The sequence below is a fragment of the Podarcis liolepis genome, assembly GCF_965112155.1.
Source record: "Podarcis liolepis genome assembly, chromosome: 17".
Taxonomy (NCBI): Eukaryota; Metazoa; Chordata; class Lepidosauria; order Squamata; family Lacertidae; genus Podarcis; species Podarcis liolepis.
This window is the reverse complement of record NC_139571.1, coordinates 14,998,100-15,016,481: the sequence shown is the minus strand read 5'-3', so window position 1 is coordinate 15,016,481 and position 18,382 is coordinate 14,998,100. Positions and strand designations below refer to the sequence as shown.

Below are 18,382 nucleotides of genomic sequence, written 5' to 3'. Positions count from 1 at the left end.
CAGGGTATAGATTTATTATTATTATTATTATTATTATTATTATTATTATTATTATTATTATTAACCATGATGTTGCCATCTTCCTGCATTATCAGCAGCAGCAGTTTGCGACAGCGCTGCTGAACTGAGTAGCTTTGCTACAATTCTGAAGCAGCGTGACTCAGTTACTATGCGTAAAATAACTGAACTGTACAACTGGAAGGGACCCCAAGGGTCATCTAGTCTAACCCACTGCAATGCAGGAATCTCAGCTCAAGCAGCCCTGGCAGATGGCCATCCAATCTCTGCTTGAAGACCTCCAAGGAAGGAAAGTCCACAATCTCCCGAAGGAGCCTATTCCAAATTGTTTTCAAGCAGGTGTAGTTGATGTTTCATCATGTTAACATCATAGGCTCCAATATTTTTGCAAGTGAATTTTCGCCGTAATGCACCATTCCGGTTTCCCCCTGAAGTGGAGTGTTTGCACTCTGCATGTTGCGTAAGCTATTCCTTCAACTTGCCAATGCTGAATGAACTATGGGGGAAACTGGCTTAGCTGCCACAGGCATCAATCACCTGTGCGGAGACTGTGATCTGCGTGAGGTTGCTCTCAGAACTGGTTGCTTGCCAGTGATCTGAGCTCACAGTCTGGCTGGCCAGGGGAAAATGAGGACAGGGCTCCTGAACCATTAATAGTTCTGCAGAAGAGGGATTTTCAGCTGATGCAATTTGCCTTCCACCTGCCTTGCTCCACCCTCCAGTCTTTGCTTCTCAATTTGTATTGTATTATTTTATGCACTGTGGTTTGCCATTGTTTTATTGATTGTAGTTTTGAAATTATTTATTGCAATTGTTAAAATCAGGTTTCTGTTTAATTTTTATATGCTGATATTATAATTCTATACTATTCTAATGATTGTTGAATGTTACTTTATTTGATGTCGATTGCTTATTTTAAAGCTGTTTCATTATCACATTCTTGTATTGCATTAAATTGTTATAAGGTGTACATTCTTTGTTTCTTCAGCTTGTAAACCGCCTTGAGTATTGTAAGATAGAAAGGCGGTATACAAATTAAAAGTGATGATGATGACAAGTCTCACTCTCTGCTACACAACTATTAGAGGAGCAGGGGCCACCCAAAAGCAGTCAAAAATTGCTTGTGTAGATCAACGCAGCAAAGGGAAATTAAAGTCCAGTACCAAAGTCCAGTACTAAAGTAAGGGACGCGGGTGGCGCTGTGGGTTAAACCGCAGAGCCTAGGACTTGCTGATCAGAAGGTTTGAATCCCCACGACGGGGTGACCTCCCGTTGCTCGGTCCCTGCTCCTGCCAACCTAGCAGTTCAAAAGCATGTCAAAATGCAAGTAGATAAATAGGTACCGCTCCAGCGGGAAGGTAAACGGCGTTTCCGTGCGCTGCTCTGGTTCGCCAGAAGCGGCTTAGTCATTCTGGCCACATGAACCGGAAGCTGTACGCCGGCTCCCTCGGCCAATAAAGCGAGATGAGCGCCACAACCCCAGAGTCGGTCACGACTGGACCTAATGGTCAGGGGTCCCTTTACCTTTACCAAAGTCTCTGTAAATATACTGGTTTGTAAAGTTGAGATGGTCTACTGCTCCCAGCCTTTCCTGTGATAATTCACTCCTTGCCTACTTTGTTGGTATTAACCATGTTTTGGAGTAATGTGATTCACCTTTGCTCTGCTTCTGTCTGTTCATTCTCCTTAAAAAACTTTAAATGACCAATGGTTGCAGTGCTGATGACACAGATGTGATACACCTTAGGAGCAGAACTGCAACCCATGAGTTGAAGAGATATAATTCTACAGAACCACACCATCTAAATGCATGTTCTCACTCTTCACTCCCCCAAAAGCTGTTTATCTTGTTAGAAACATTCAGTGATCCCAAGGAATAATGGGATAGGGAGAAATGGCCAACTATTCATAGTTAAAAGTCAAGCTATTTTGACAAAAGTAGCCCAGTATGCATTGCAAGGAGAGAAAACACTCCAGAGAGGAACTTTTCCTGAAATGAGTAAATCCTGTGTTATCCCTCTGATGTATCAAGCAAAACCCACTTTGCCACAGTCATTCAATAAAGCTGTTTACTAATCACAGAGAAAACAATATGGACTTAAGTTTGCCCCTTTTCACTAGAAGTTGTCTTTGCCATGGCAGGCATGCGTGCATATATATATATATATATATATATATATATATATATATATATATATCTGATTTGGTTTCCATAGAAACTGGTAAAAAAGGAACACGTCTGAGTGGGAGGAGATGTTAATGTGAAAGTGAATGTTATTTTTAGGGAAGTCACAGGTTAGAACAATTACAGCTGAACTTGCTTAACTGCTTATCTAACAGGGGAATGGTGCTTTTAAAAGGTATATAAAATTTCTGGATGATCTTCCATAGGGCAGCCTAATTTTTTCAGCGAGCGGCTCCTGTAGTACTTTTGGCCTTTTAAAAAATCAAACATACTCAGTGCCAAGCTATAGAACATAACATTCTAATGCTAGCAGCAAGAAAATATACAGTAATACATGGCCTTTTCTTTGGAAAGCGAGTGGTAGCTTTTGTTTATCGGAAATGAAATAGAGTGCATTGCTACTCTATGAAATATAAACGGTTGCAAAGTACACTACTCTCAGATTAGTAGAAGCTATGAGGAACAGGCTTGCAAGATTTTATTGGCCTGAGTTAAGTAGTGTAACAAGTAGCTCAGCACCTGCCATTGGGCAGCTGTGTCAGCTTGGCAAGGTTACTGAAAGACCAGCAGATAAAGGCTTTAATCCTGTGTTCCCTCACAGGTTTGGGCTGTCAGTGCAGTATAAATTTTCATGGCCTAGAACAGGGGTGTCAAACTCAAATTCATTGGGGGCCGTATCAGCAGTTTGGTCACCCTCAAAGGGCCGGTTGTATCTGTAGGTCCTACAGTAAAGTGGAGGTTTCCTGTGTAGAATGGCCGGCGCCGCTAGAGGGCAGACGTTCTCTGGCTTGTAGGCTGCCGCACATGCGCTAAAGAGGCAGCTTTCTTGTGTCAAAAAAAAAAAAAAAGCGAGAATAAAAGGTGAAGGCCGGCGGCCGGCGGCGGCTACACGGGCCACATGATGAGGTCTGGCGGGCCGGATTCAGCCCGCGGGCCTTGTGTTTGACACCCGTGGCCTAGAATCTCAGCTGGGTGATACATGACAATGTCCACAACTCTGTGTAAAGCTTAAAATATGGAACAACAATTGCTGATAGCACCAGCACCAGAGTTTTACTATGTTAATTAACAGCTATACTGGGACAGTAAAACATGGTATCTAGTGAAGCTTAAATGAATGGAATCAAACTTCTTGATTAGTCTCAATCCAGCTATCTGACACGCTGTTCTCCCTCTGAAATTCCTCTGACAGGGAACTCCAACATTCATATAAAAAGTGGAGCGTTCTGGGAAATTAAAAGGCTCACCCACTGGTTTCTAAATGTTGCCATTTCTGATGCCAGATTTTTGTTGATTTCTTCTTTTGCAGAACTGGCAGAGGATAGCATGGTTTGATCCAGTTGTATGGACTTGCAAAAATTCAGGTCCTTTCTCTTTACAGTTTATTCAAAATAAGGCAGACATAGCACTTTGCTTTTGAAAACAAGACTTCCTGACTCTGCAGGATTTTCCAGTGGGCTTAGAAAACGATAGACACACAACGACTGTACATAGAATATTCTATGAGATGCAGTTGTGCTTCCTTGTGCCTCTGTTCTTCCTGAATAATTTCTGAGCCCTGAGTGACAGGAAGGATAAATACTTCCAAATTAATTTGTTCAGTTCTAGACCCTTTTGTGTTTTCCCCCCTGTGCTTAAAGAAAACACTTCCTTGTTAGACAGACAAAGGGCAAGATCCAGGCCAAACTAAGCAGTCTTAAATCCTGGTGATTCAATGGGAGAGTAGAGCAGATGCTCAAATATCTCCCAGTGAAATCAAAGTGCTTAACTGAAATTAAAGTCCTGGGTGATACCTAATGTAAACAAGAAGATAACAAAACAATATTCATATGGAAAATTAAATCACTGCGCTTTGTCTTTTTTTGTCTGTCTGCTTTGAAGACAGCCTTGTTTAAAAGCTGAAATTATTTCAAGACTATTCAGGCACATCAATAGGTGGAGCCACAGGTATCTTTGCTATGACTCTAATTACGAAGTCTTGAAAGTGGGAATCCATTTGTCAAAAACTCATTCTGGGTCAAAACTTGTGTTAGTCAAGTTAAGATTTACCTGTGAAAGAGGGCTTTGTATCCTTCTTTTTCTTTTCTTTTAGATTAAACTTTTTTATTGTAATGTATTAATAAAATCTTATAAATAATGAGAAATAAAATAAAACGAGAGAATGCGGGTTAGGTTGCTGCACTCACAAGTGTGTCCCTTTTATGAATCCAGTTAATCACAGCTGACAGGCTGCAGTCTTGGGAGGAAATGTTTTGCTCAGCGCAAGGAAAGAATCTCTATTAATGGAACCAGGTGATGTGAACGCAGTTCCCTAGGCAAGCGTGAGAAATGCACCCTGGAAGGAAACATCGCTGACTTTGGCCCAACCTTGAGAAAAACGTTCCCTCAGAAGTTTTGGAGAGCCAGTTTGCCACATATCACACGACACGGCTGCTGCATCAGCTTATGTGAAACCACTGGGCTTTTTTAAATCTCCAAGGTGATTGTTCTCGCATATAGGTTATATCTTGATAAGTGGTAAGCATCCCCCACCCTGGGCCCACAGACTTCGTACGGTAAAAACATAAGGGTGCTACTGAAATGGACCAAAGGTCCACTTTGTCCAGGGATGAGGAAGATGAGCCAGCATAGTCCTTTGTCAGCGAGGACAGGCACTGAAGTCCGGCAACATCTGGAAGGCCACAACCTCCCCATTCCTGGCCTACATCCATAATTCTGTTTGCAACAGTGACCAGCTGGATGTTTCTAAGGGGTGTGTGAGGAGGGCATAAAGCTAATGGCCAAGTGATCAAACCAAGTGGCCAACACTACAGCTTGTGTCCATGCAATTCACAAACACCGTATGATAACTAGCTATACCTGTGGAGGACTGAATTCTTGTGAGGAGGGAGAAGAGGAGGAGGAGGAGGAGGAGGAGGAGGAGGAAGAAGAAGAAGAAGAAGAAGAAGAAGAAGAAGAAGAAGAGTCTCTCTCTCTCTCTCTCTCTCTCTCTCCAGTGTTTCATAAATTTATGAATCTCTTTGCCCTTTTATGGTACTTCCTGTGCATCACGAAATCATGCATAAATAGGGATGGAGGAGACAGGGGGGAGAAGGGGAAGGAATAAGATAGCAACCTCTACTGCTCCAACAGCCGTTCCGTTTTGCATAGCTCCATCATTTGGTGGTGTCACTTCAACTTCGACTTTTGCAGCGTTTGGGGCACCTGAAGCATATTCCAGAAATTAAAAAACAAAATGTAAGCAAAACTGAGAACGTATCTGTTACTTTTCAACCACTAATCTGTAAACTCATCGAACAGTTAAGCACTGGTATTTAATTAGCTGATATAAGAGTTAGTCTGAGACAAAAATAGTCTAGCTTAAACCTACTGAAGCCAGTGGCATTTAAAGGAGAGTCAAACTGAATGCTAACAGAGTTTAATATAATATCTTTGTAATCTTTACCTTCTTTGCTCCAATATCAAGTCTATTAATTAATCACCTCCTTGTTCACACAGCTGCTCACCCAGAGCGAATTAGTCTCTTATCATGCATCTGCCTCTTACAGACACGGCCAACTCCCAGGACCTCAGGTGGAACTGCTCAGGAGATGAAACTGGCAGAGAGAAGCTCTGTGATTTGCTCCTCTTTGCCCATACACAAGCATTTATGTTGCAAGAGAGGAAGAATATGTAGTGCTTTGGGATTCTCCTAGTTCCTGTTCTGCTAGACCTGACTGGTGCAAGGATAAACCTGGGCTATTCACACACACCACAATTTAAATACTCGTGAAAAGGTGAAGGAGGAACGCATAAAAGGCACCGCTTATTCTGCAGAATATTCTCTGACTCCTAGCCAGTCTCTAGAAGAATGTGGATGAGGGATGTGGGGCTATCCCTTAATTGGGGAACACACACGTGTATCAGCTGGTGGGTTGCAAATGAGCCAACTTGTTGACCATCATTAGCCTGTGTGATCACAGAGGATTATCTAAGCCAGGGGAGGGGAGGGGAACTGGCTGAGTGGGACTGCCCAGCTGTCAATCAGCTGATTCTAGTATGATGTCAGGTGATATCTTCAAAGGGGTTCACTGTCACTGCATCACACAACATGTGGGCAGGTGGGTCTGGTTTGGGAAATGGCTTGCTGGGCCTAATTAGGCCGGTGGGCTGCTGTTCCCCACTGCTGATCTAAGCTTAAATAAAACCAGGCATGGAAAAAAGATGTTGCAGAAGGAAAGCTTGTTCTTCACTTCTGCTTCCAACTTGGCGAACACAGTTGCACCGCATATACCAAGAAGCCAAGGGAAGCATGTTTGCATTGGAAGACAGATGAGAATGCCAGGCCCATCCATGTTGTGCAGAACAGATGCAGGTTTCTTTGCAACAAAAAAAGTACATGCTATTTTGCAATTATACTATAAATACAGAGGTATTACCTCATTTTTTAAAAAATGCGGTATTTTCTTGAGTAAAGTACTCTATAGCATTTCTATTCACATATTTAACTCTCTCCTCTTAGGCAAAGATCATAAGACGACCTGGCTGGTAGCCAGATTCTGCGCCCAGATTTGTAGGCACAGATCATTCTCTAAAATAAAATAGCTTACTAGGGAAATGCTGACGTTCCCCTTTGGGGCGCCTCAGGGTCAATTTTTTTTATGCTAGCCCAAATCTCAGTTGTACGGGTGTATGTATATATCTCAATTTTAACTCATGAGCTAACGCTGCAATCTGCTCTGATTGTATATTTTATCTTTATGAATGCTGTTTTTATTGTGTTATGTTATGTGAGCTGGTCTTTGACCATAATAAATTATCTATCTCTCTATTCACATATCCGCAAACGAAATAATTAAATATTATTATGTTTTGCCTACCGGCATGATTAGCACTTCCATTCCGTTTTTCACCGTCCTCCACCTGACACTTTTTGGCCATCTTATGAAGAATAGATGCCCTTTCTTTGAACTTTCCTGAAAGAAAGAAAAAAAACACCACATTTGTAAAGCACAGCTATCGGAGGTGGCAGATTCCTGTTACTGCCTCAGCTTTTTGCACTGTGAAACAGCAAGCTGAACTTATATCTTCCAACTTGAATTGAAAGGGACATCGGTATTCAGACCAGGAATGTAAAAATCAGGCAGCAAAGTTTCTTAAAGAAAAAGTTTTTTTTATTTGGATTTTTTGTCCGACAAAAAGCAAATAGGGTGCATTCAGGAAAATGAAGAATGCCCACCCCTCCTTGGGGGTAGCTAACTCATATACCTTCTTGCAAAGCATAGTTCAGCCCCTTGGCATCCCTTTAGCCAATGATTGACAATTTCCTATGGTCATTGATGCATATTCATTAAAGCTCAACCAATGAATAAATTGGTGTGTCCTTTTCGGTTCCAAGTTGCCTATTCCACTAGGTGGCGCTACTGGCTTATAATCTACTTAACCTCTGTACTACTTCCAGGAAGTACCCCTGACCACATGCTTCCTAGAAATGTGCCGAAGCGAGTCGTGTGGTTTAGCACCTTCTCACTTAAGAGTTCTATCTGGACCCTGGCGGTTACCAAACATCCTGCTACTTGCCTTTGTCAGGGGTCGTTTCTCAGAAATGGCTTAACCTCAGGTGCAAGCTACCCTAACCGCATCCTTGCAAGCTAGCTGCCTCTACAGAAGGTGGCAAAGTGGTAAACAGGAGAAAGAGAAATAGTCTTTAGCTTGCTAAAATGACTTTATGCTTTTAGCTTCTAGTTTGCTCTCAAAATGGTGTCAGAGGTTCTTAAATGGCTTTAGAGGTCCTTAGCCTGGCTCTCCATTGGTCATCCTGACCTTCACCCCTTCAGAATAGCTGCAAAACGGTGGCTTAGTATTGCGTGTATATTTGTATCATCAGAAGCGCCTGCAAGGCTGAGAGACAGCACCTTGGACCAAGGGGGCACATGGATTTGGTTTCAATTAACGCTGAATGAAGAAACCTGTCAGAATTAACACCAACTTTTATTAATAAGATGACTGCTATGCTTCGCCTTTCCCCCCCATTCCTAGGAGACAAATTCCAGAAGAGACAACTAACAGCTCAGTCCTATGCAGGTTTACACTAGATCTCACTAAATTAAATGGATTGCAGCCTAAGAGGCCTGTGGCAGCCCAGAGACTAATGCGTTAATTGTGGCAAAATCATTCTCAAGCTAGAGCCTACCTAGTAAATATAGGGGTGAATACCAATGATATCTGTCTGACTTCTGCATGAGCAATGGGACTTCCTGCTCCTCTCCTCCCCCTATAGCCCATCAGCCGACCCCAAAATCTTTTCCAGAGGATCCCGCAACCCTCTGGGACAGATAGGGGGGTTATACCGCAAGGGGGACGGAGAGGAATTGGAGATTCACTCATGCAACGGGGGGGGGGGATAATTAAAATGTTTCTTTTTCCTTCCTCTGAGAATCTCAAGGTAGTATACAACAGTTTTAAGACACATATGAAACACTAAAACACAAACAATAAAATGCAGCCAACAAATCATACGCTATTTACTTATCAATTAATCAATAAACTACTTTAACCCAATAAGACCTTTATGCAACTCAGAGACCTAACTGCATGACATTTGTAATTACCCTACAATATATTTTCTCCGTTCTGATAATGAATTTTGATAATGAGCAGGAACTGGCTGAGCGAACACCATGGACCAGTGTCTGATTCAAATTTAATGTAGTAAAACAACCCAGAGTTTGCAGCAAACCAGTTTCCTATTTTATCTGAAAATAAGAACCTGTCTTTTTCACAAACCAGGATACTTCCCATGATGGATATTGTTTTGCTCTGTTGTTGTCTTTGGACAAAAAAGCTTGGCATATTTGCTAAATCATGAAAAGCCTACGTAGAAGAGGTGAAAGTAAAAAAAATGAATGTATGTACCCTAAGCAGCAATCTGTTTTTACAACTGTATTCAACTCCTTTGCCTGGGGGTGGGGGGGAGCACATGACTGTGTCTCCAGCTATAACTGGGATCGGCCCACAGCACGGACTTCCCGTATTTATCTTAACAATTGCTTTTCAATTAAAGTGGAGTGATTTAAGGATATAGCTCAAATATAATGGGAGGCAGTAGGCAGCGGGAAATACCGAATATTTGTGGGGAAGTGGTGGAAGAGAAATATTTTTCTATTTCCCTTTTCATTATGTTTCTGAGATGCAGACAACAATGGTTTTTGCCCTCCTCAAAAGACCTTCCTGAGATCAGATTAGTTTCTAAAAATGTAACCTTTGTGGTTTTCTGAAAGGCTTTTGGAGAGCAGAAGATGGCTGGATGCAGAGAAGCAACGAAAACTGGGACTAGGAACATAGAAGGTTATCTATGAAGGCATAAAGCTTGGATATAATCATGTAATCAAACAAAAGAAAAACATGGCAATTGATGGACACCAATAAAATTCGTCTCTCCAGCGGCAAGATTTTTATTATTTGATGTTTGCAGTGTCCGATGGATGTATTTTAAAGTTGGTACTGGTTTGACACAGAATAATGCACTTGGCAAGCATGGCACAGTTTGAAAACAGGAGCATTTAATACAACATAATGTAATAGCGAGATCAATGGGTGCTTCAAGAAACAAAAGCCAGACTATATAAAGAGTGGTTACAAAGAGAAATGAAGAACCGATTAATGAGATGTCATCTGTTCATTAGTTAGTTCATTCTAATGCAGTGGAAAACGCAAATCTAAAATAATAGGTACAAAACCTCACATGGTAAAGAGTACAAATCTACTTATGGGTAGAAAAATGGATACAGATCGATTATGGAGTCATCAGAAGAGGCACACAAACAGAAAAGGCTATTTACAATCTGGTCCTATTGGCCGGGTCCTATTGCAAGATCACACCTGTTTCTCTTGCAGCCAGAGGGACTCGCAAACAGGCAGTTGTTCTACCCCCCAACAAAGCCAGTGGTTGTACTGACTGCCAGGGCCATAATGGGGAAAGTGCTCATTTCAGCCGCTTAGCATGAGGGGAGGGGAACCTGGCAGTGTTAATCTAAAATCCCACCATCCCTGACCACTGGCCATGCTGACTGGGTCTGTTGAGAGCTGAAGTCCAGAAGCATTTGAAAAGCCAGCCCCATCCACACAACAGACTTTTCCAGTGCTAAAGGTAAAGGTAAAGGGACCCCCTGACCATTAGGTCCAGTCGTGACCGACTCTGGGGTTGCGGCGCTCATCTCGCTTTATTGGCCAAAGGAGTCGGCGTACAGCATCCAGGTCATGCGGCCAGCAGGACTAAGCCGCTTCTGGCAAACCAGAGCAGCGCACGGAAACGCCGTTTACCTTCCCGCTGGTGTGGTACCTATTTATCTACTTGCACTTTGACGTGCTTTCGAACTGCTAGGTTGGCAGGAGCAGGGACCGAACAACGGGAGCTCACCCCGTCGCGGGAATTCGAACCGCCAACCTTCTGATCGGCAAATCCTAGGCTCTGTGGTTTAACCCACAGTGCCACCCATGTCCCACTTTTCAGTGCTATAGGAGCCCTAAGAGCTTGGGAGTCACAAGCTACAAGGAGAATTTGTCTTTGCCTCTGTCATCACCACGGCAAAACTTTGGAGCCCACAAAAGCCAAGAAGGCCAATGCAATTCACTGCATGCAAATGCAGAAGAGCAAGAGTCATGCATTTCTGAGAATTGCGGGGTGGAAAGGAGCATCTTTCAGGTTTGACATGGAGCTAATTTAAGGCGGATATATCCAAGTATAGATCTGTAACTGCTCTTTAAAAGGCTTTATACAGAATTATTTTTACAGTTGTGGAAGATTACCAAGGCACAGCATCTAAGCACAAAACTTTTCAAAACATTTTTGCTACCTAGCCTTCCACTAACAATGGACATAAAAAGGTAAAGGGACCTCAGACCGTTAGGTCCAGTCATGGCCGTCTCTGGGGTTGCGGTGCTCATCTCGCTTTATTGGCCGAGGGAGCCATCGTATAGCTTCCAGGTCATGTGGCCAGCATGACTAAGCTGCCTCTGGTGAAACCAGAGCAGCGCACAGAAATGCCGTTTACCTTCCCGCTGGAGTGGTACCTATTTATCTACTTGGACTTTGATGTGCTTTTGAACTGCTAGGTTGGCAGGAGCAGGGACCGAGCAACGGGAGTTCACCCTGTCGCGGGGATTCGAACTGCTGGCCTTCTGATCAGCAAGTCCTAGGCTCTGTGGTTTAACCCACAGCGCCACCCACATCCAACAATGGACATAGTTTGTGGCAAATTGCCAATCTTACTTCCTGTTCGAGATCCATTCAGCACCAAATAAGTGAGAGAGGGAAGAGGGAAGTGCCTCACTTCCTTCCATGGATTCTTCCTTGCAATTGCCCCCTCCCTGAATAAGGATTGCAAGAACTCTCAGTGCAGTTCCACCTTTGGTTTAGCTATGGGGAGGAGACGATAGTAGCATCACCCACCTCTCATTCATCCATCAAAACTTTGGATAAGGACTGCGTGTGCTGACAAGATGGAGCAAACTGCTAATTGGCATAGCTTACGTTTTTAAAATGGCTGCACAGGTGTAAACTATATCTCAGTTGTTAATGTGGATTGCACAACGTCACCTAACCTCGATGAAAACACTCACATCAATTAGCCAAATATTTTGATGAAGCTCTGAACGATTTGCACGTAGGTGTTTGCAAAATCAAAAGGTCATCTCCTAGCCTTGCTATATCCAAAATGAGAAGTGTGATTGATAAGTCTCATTGTGTCTTGCGTTAATAAATTTAGGCACATTTTACACACTTCGATGGGAGTGGGTCCCACTGTACTCAGTAGGGCTTGCTGTGGACATGATCAGGTTTGCATGAAGAACAAAATTTTAAAATTGACGATCGGTGGAAGTGTGTGCTATGTCAAAGCAAAACTGATTTGCTGTATGGCAATAAAAAAAGAAACAGCAAATGCGAGTTGATAAAAACGTTAAGAAGTATGGTAGCACATCACGCTATGTCAGTGAAATCATGCAAAGAGGAACTAAAAAAAAACCCAAGAAGAAGAAAAGTAATCATAGTTTTTTTGTTTTTTGTTTAAAAAAAGAGTATAGAAAAATGCTGAGACAAAAATTCCAAAATATTTCTTACCTTCTTCAGTCATTGTGTCATAATATTTTAGCTTTCCATATGATCCAAGCTCTACAACATCATAGTAAAAGACACAGAGATAAGGAAGCAGCAGACATTCAAAGTAATCAACATGCTTTCACACATTCTCAATAAAATTCACAGCAATAATCTTTCTGCAGAGTAGGGAAGCACAGCTTGTCAAAATGAGACGTATTTATGAAAATTGTTTCTGTAGTTAATGTAAGCATCTTGGGTAGGTTGGTTTGAGCACAAAACGCAGTAAGTTTTGGGGTGTCACTGGAAATTACATTTTCTCTTCTAGGGTTACGTTTTAAGCTTCACCTTCTGAGAATCTTCTTTTGTAAACTACAATTTTATGCTACGATTTAATATTTACTTAGCATCAATAGTCTGCAAGATGCCTAAGAACACGTTCCGGTGAAAGCCTATTTAATGTTTATTGGGATACGATTGAAGTTTTTTTATTAATTTATTTTTAAATTTTATACCACCTTTTATCCAAAAATCCCAGGGCAGTGTACAAAATTAAGAACATAATTTACACAGTATAATAATAAGAAACATGATAACAGCATAATAATAAAATAATTGTAAGAACAGCCCAACCTCCTCATTTAACAGGCCATAGATATTTAATGGCCAAAGGCCTGGAGCCTAAAGATATATAATGATGGTTCCAGGCAAGCCTCTCTGGGGAAAGCATTACACAGCCAGGGAGCCACCACAGAAAAGGCCCCGTTCTTGTGTTTTAACCCTCCAAACCTCTCCGGGGGGGGGGGGACATAGAGAAGGGCCTTGGATGACAAGCACAGGGTCTAGGTCGGTTCCTATGGGGAGAGGTATTGGGCTCTTGAGCCACGTAAGGCTTTTCATGAATTAATTTAGGTTGTGGCTTTTTATGTGATATACTCTAAATATACTTCATTTTGTTTTTCATGCAGACTGGGTGGGAAGTCAAAAAGAACTGCTGTATAAGAATGGAAAACGATGTAATTGTAAATCTGAAAACTTAAATAAAATAGGAATGCTTCAGAAATGCACATTACAGTCGCACTGTGATTGCTGAGCATATGTTTCAAAGAAAACATCTGAGTCAGGGAGCTTCTTCACCCCTTCGTCGAACAGAAGGAAAAGCCTTCTGCAAAGTGGAATTATCTTGTAGCACCAATGCAGTAAAGCTAAGATTATATAAGATGCAAATCAACGGTGGAAGCAGTGTTGGAACTCTCCAAGTTCAAAGGGAAAGTTCCACTCCGAACTGGAAATACGAGCTCATTTTAATACCTGGGGGTGAGTTAATTGTTCAAAATGACTTTTTAAATTATTCATGAGATAAGTAGGGGTGCAAAATAATGACAAATTAAGGCAAATTCTTTAGAAACACTGTGATTCCCCCCCATCATTATGTTCTAGTCCTCCTTCGGAACTTCCATTTCTGAGCATTTATCACCGACTACCAAAACTGAAGCTTTGCAGAGACCTAATAATAGAATTTCAGATGTTATTCTCCCTGCTTTAATGGAAGCACTTAGAAAGTAATTATAGCAGCAACGGTCCATTATTTCGCTCTTTAGTCAACTCTTTCGATTGCATGTTCTCTTCTAAAAACGGTCTGGGTTCAGGCACGTTTCCATAACACTTGATCTCTCTCATAAAGTTTAGATCTAAGATCAGTGACGATTTTCCAATCTTAATTGCTAATAAGTAGAGGATTTTGTTTCCTGATAAATATGAAATGTATCTTACCTGTGCATCCCTGTACTGGCTAAAATGTATAGTCAATTTAAGAAGGACAGTCTCTTGCTTGCTATGCCACTGTTCAGAACTTACAGTTACGTGGCATTTACTTCAAAAAGTAAGAAACCAGGAAGTTGTTGAGTTTTTAGGGAAATATGATTTTTCGGTTGACTTCCCTAAGATTCCTGAATGCCCTAAACACACCTCGTGGCGCTATTTGTCAGGTAGGCATTAAAATGTAACAGTGCCACGACAATGGTTAAACAGGACTTGCTTCAGAAGGCTTCATTAATGAGAAAACCATTTTCACATAACTCCCCAACCCACGATATTTGCAGTAGGAAAGGGACAGAGCAAAAACATAATTAAAAGGGTCCTTGAGAAGAAAGAGGCAGTTTTGCATTCAGGCCAGGTCTTTCAAGTTTTTAAAAGTTGACAAAGAAAAGCAGTGGACTTCATGTTCAAATTCTATATTTTAGATTTTTGAAAAATTAAAAGAATCAGCTCTTAACATTTTGTGGTCATGGTGAAGGGGGAGGTTGGGTGATTCTCTTGTCATAAGTGATTGACACAGGCAATATCAATTACATTTCCGCAACAGATTCCCAACCATCTTACACAATTCATCATCTTAGGAGGACTGGTGTATTTGTCTCCAACTCATCATTCAGCCCGGACACTGAGGTCCAGCTCTGAGGGTCTTCTGGCGGTTCCCTCCCTGCAAGAAGCAAATATACAGGGAACCAGGGAGAGGGCCTTCTCGGTGGTGGCGCCCACCCTGTTGAACACCCTCCCATCAAATGTCAAACAGATAAACAAGTATCTGACTTTTAGAAGACATCTGAAGGCAGCACTGTTTAAGGAAGTTTTTTATGTTTGAAGTTTTTATTCTGTTTTTAATATTCTGTTGAAAGCCGCACAGAGTGGTTCAGGAAACCCAGCCAGATGGGCGGGGTAGAAATAATAATAATAATAATAATAATAATAATAATAATAATAATAATAATTACAAGAACAAATAAATGGCTCACTTTTCTACTGGCATTCATAATGCATGCAAGCACAATTGCATTCTGTTTTGTTTTGTTTTAATATAATTTTTATTGTTTTTTACAAACACAACATCCCATTTTAAACAACAGTAACAAACTTTGGTTATCACAGCCTAGGACTTCCATCAACCTCAACTGATGGTTTTCTAACTTCCTTTCTAATTTTGCATTTTATTATTATAGTTATTGCTATGAAATCCAAATCCTAAATAAACTCCTTCTTAGTCCTCTTTTGCAATAATTCATATAGTTCTCCTTACAAAACTTCTTGTAACCCTACAAGCGATACCAATTGATCACAATTGTCTTTCAAATATATCATGAATTTCTAAGCACAATTGTATTCTGACATACGTATGGCATTCAGAGTGGGGTTGAAAGGAGGAGCATTCACAACACATGGCTCTGTCTAAAACAGGGGTAGGCAACCTAAGGCCCATGGGCCACAAGTGGCCCACGGGAGTCGTTTAACTGGCCCCCAAACTGCCCCCAAACCGAGCCACCCACTCAGAGAGTATCTGCGTGCTGCGCTAAACTGGCACAGCACGGTGCAGGGACTCGCTTCCACGGTGCCGGAAATAACATCTGCGGATTCTCAGATGCCAAAACATGCGCGATCCGGCCCACGGAGGGATCTCTGCTGGAGTGAACCGGCACAGGCGAGGTAAATCTTGCCAACCCCTGGTCTAAAAGCTGTATGAAGGACTACATAACACAGGGGTCAGCAAGGCTTACTTTGCCTGGGCCGGTTCACCCCCTCTGTGGGCCAGATCGCGGGCGCACATGAGTGAGAGCGCCTGCGATTTCCAGCATCTGTGTCTGCACAGACGCGATTTTGGGCGCTGCGAAAGCGAGTCCCTGCGTTGTGCTGCATCGGTTTAGCAAAGCGATGCGCCAAGCGGGTGGCTCAGTTTGTGGAGGGCTCGTGGGCTGGTAAAACGACTCCCTTGGGCCACTTGTGGCCCACAGGCCTTAGGTTTTCGACCCCTGACATAACAACTCTTCCCACTTCCTTCTGAATGGGAGCAGCAGCGGTTTGAGCTGCAGCCACAATCATTATCTTAAGCTGACATTCTTTGGGATCCTGGAAAGAGAGTTGATCCTTAACATTTCTCATTTAAGGAAAATACAGTGGTACCTCAGGTTAAGTACTTAATTCGTTCTGGAGGTTCGTACTTAACCTGAAACTGTTCTTAACCTGAAGCACCACTTTAGCTAATGGGGCCTCCTGCTGCAGCCGCGCGATTTCTGTTCTCATCCTGAAGCAAAGTTCTTAACCTGAAGCACTATTTCTGGGTTAGCGGAGTCCGTAACCTGAAGCGTATGTAACCTGAAGCGTATGTAACCCGAGGTACCACTGTAATAGTGCCTGCCAAGTGGAAGTTTGAGGAAGGTACCAGGACGATCTCAGATGGATATAATAATCAAGGAGGAGGAAAGAAGAGGAGGTGTTCAGGGAAGGAATTTATTAAAAGAAAGAGACTAGGAGAAATGAAATAAGTATCATAAATTAACTGGGGGCGGGGGAGAAATGCAAAGGATTACATATTGCGATCTGAAGTGGTTTTTGAAAGGACGGAAGGGAGAGGGGTCGTTGCACAACATGCCTCAAATCAAAGAATGACAATGAACACGTAAGAAAAGAGATATCAGATACCCAGTATTTTGTAATCAGATTTCCCCATTGACAGAAAAGATACTAATAGAAAGGAAGGAAGGTACACGCTAGCAAATGCAAGAGTAGGAAAGAAGAAATCAAGGCCATAAGTGCACAACATATTGGCACAGCTAGGGATCTGAAGGGTGTGTTATCTGTGTCTCCAATCTAAGCCTAAACAGATTCACTAGTCTAGGATTATCAGTCACTTTTGTTTCAAATTCTGATACCTCAGAATTTCTGCAAATACATTACGCAGAATCAGCCCCTGAGTAAGTAAGCCATGGTTTGTTTAGCCTGTGGTTTCTTTCAACTATGGTTTGGCGTTATGTCCAAACCCACCAGGCTTGCTTAACCACGAGTCATTCAGCCACTCCTTCCTGGTTTCTCAGCAAGTTACAGAGGTATGAGGCACGAGCAGTTGGAAAACAAACCAGGCTTTATGGATGCTTCAGATTCTCAGAAGACAAACAATTACCCAGGATAATGGTCTGGGGAATACTTAAAATCCTTAATAAGTGCCCTAGGTTAATGCCATTATTAGCATAATAGGCGGAAAAGCAATGGCATATTGATTTCTTTAAAAAACGAAATGCATTTTGGATTGTACAGCTTTTTAAAGTATCCTGTTTAGTAGTATATTCTTGCCATACATTTATTATTACTGATTATTAACAATATTCACTAGAGGTTTGCACATGTTCAGGCAGATATAGAAACACATCTTTTCCCACAGGTATTGTGCATTCTTAGTCTGAAGCATCTCTCATCCAATCTCTTTTAACGTTCTACACATCTCAGCTCTTAACTGTCAGCTGTTCGTCCAGCAGCCATTGTATGATATAAACTATTGGTGAAGCATTCAGCATTGCCCTTGCCATACTGGGTCCTATTAATCTCCCCCTTGGCAGTCTCCTTTTTCAGGAACTTGCATCTTCTTAAGCATTCCTTTTCAGATTCGTTTCCGCAGCCAACACAGCAAATACAAGATGGAGATTTACCAGCAATACAAAGTGAAGATTGAAAGCAGATTCAGGTCTATCTTATAAGTTGTATTCTTTCGAAGTTGATAGTAATTAATTTAAGATTTTTGACTTATTTTGTAGCCTGTTAATTAGTGCTTTTTTGCCACCGCTGCTGCCCCACCCCCCGCAGCCTGCTTCCTTTCTGGGTGCTAATTAACTGGCAGACAGAAAATCAAACTCATATTTACTTCCAATCTTAGTAGTAGCGAAAAGAAGGAGGTTTCGTTGACCCGATGGCCTAATTTAAGGGCTATTATTTGGTGCATGGGCCCAATGACTGTTCCTCTCTCTAGATGATCCTCCACTCCTGAAAGCTTCTGTCTCTGGCGTGATGAACATCTTCTTCTGAGCATGTGATGCTCATTGCTGAACTTCCTTATCTTAAAAGGGAGTTTTGGTAACCAAGCTTCATACCTTGGTTATCTCAATCACAACATAATTATCTCTGCCGACAGGAGTGTCAGCAGTCCATGACTAGTCCGCCACCATTCCTCCCTGGAAGTGGCGATGTTACAACTTTTTAGCACCCCACATTTTTGGAATTTGAAAGTTGAAAAAACACTCCACTCTGACAAGGTCCCGAAGCCCTCCTGCCGCCTTCCCAAA

The 18,382-nt window shown here is 42.0% G+C and overlaps 1 protein-coding gene across 3 annotated transcripts in view; it reads right to left on the bottom strand.

Moving 5' to 3' along the window:
• SLC24A2 (solute carrier family 24 member 2) overlaps nt 1–18,382 on the bottom strand; it is an 82,593-nt gene that overhangs the window by 9,130 nt on the left and 55,081 nt on the right. For 2 of the 3 annotated variants that reach the window (XM_083483382.1, XM_083483383.1), the window contains 3 exons: nt 12,303–12,353; nt 7,063–7,158; nt 5,319–5,407 (listed from right to left, as the gene is read on the bottom strand). In XM_083483382.1, the coding sequence (XP_083339508.1) occupies nt 5,319–5,407; nt 7,063–7,158; nt 12,303–12,353 (236 nt within the window). The remainder of the gene's footprint in view (nt 1–5,318; nt 5,408–7,062; nt 7,159–12,302; nt 12,354–18,382) is intronic. The other variant, XM_083483384.1, reaches the window with a different exon arrangement.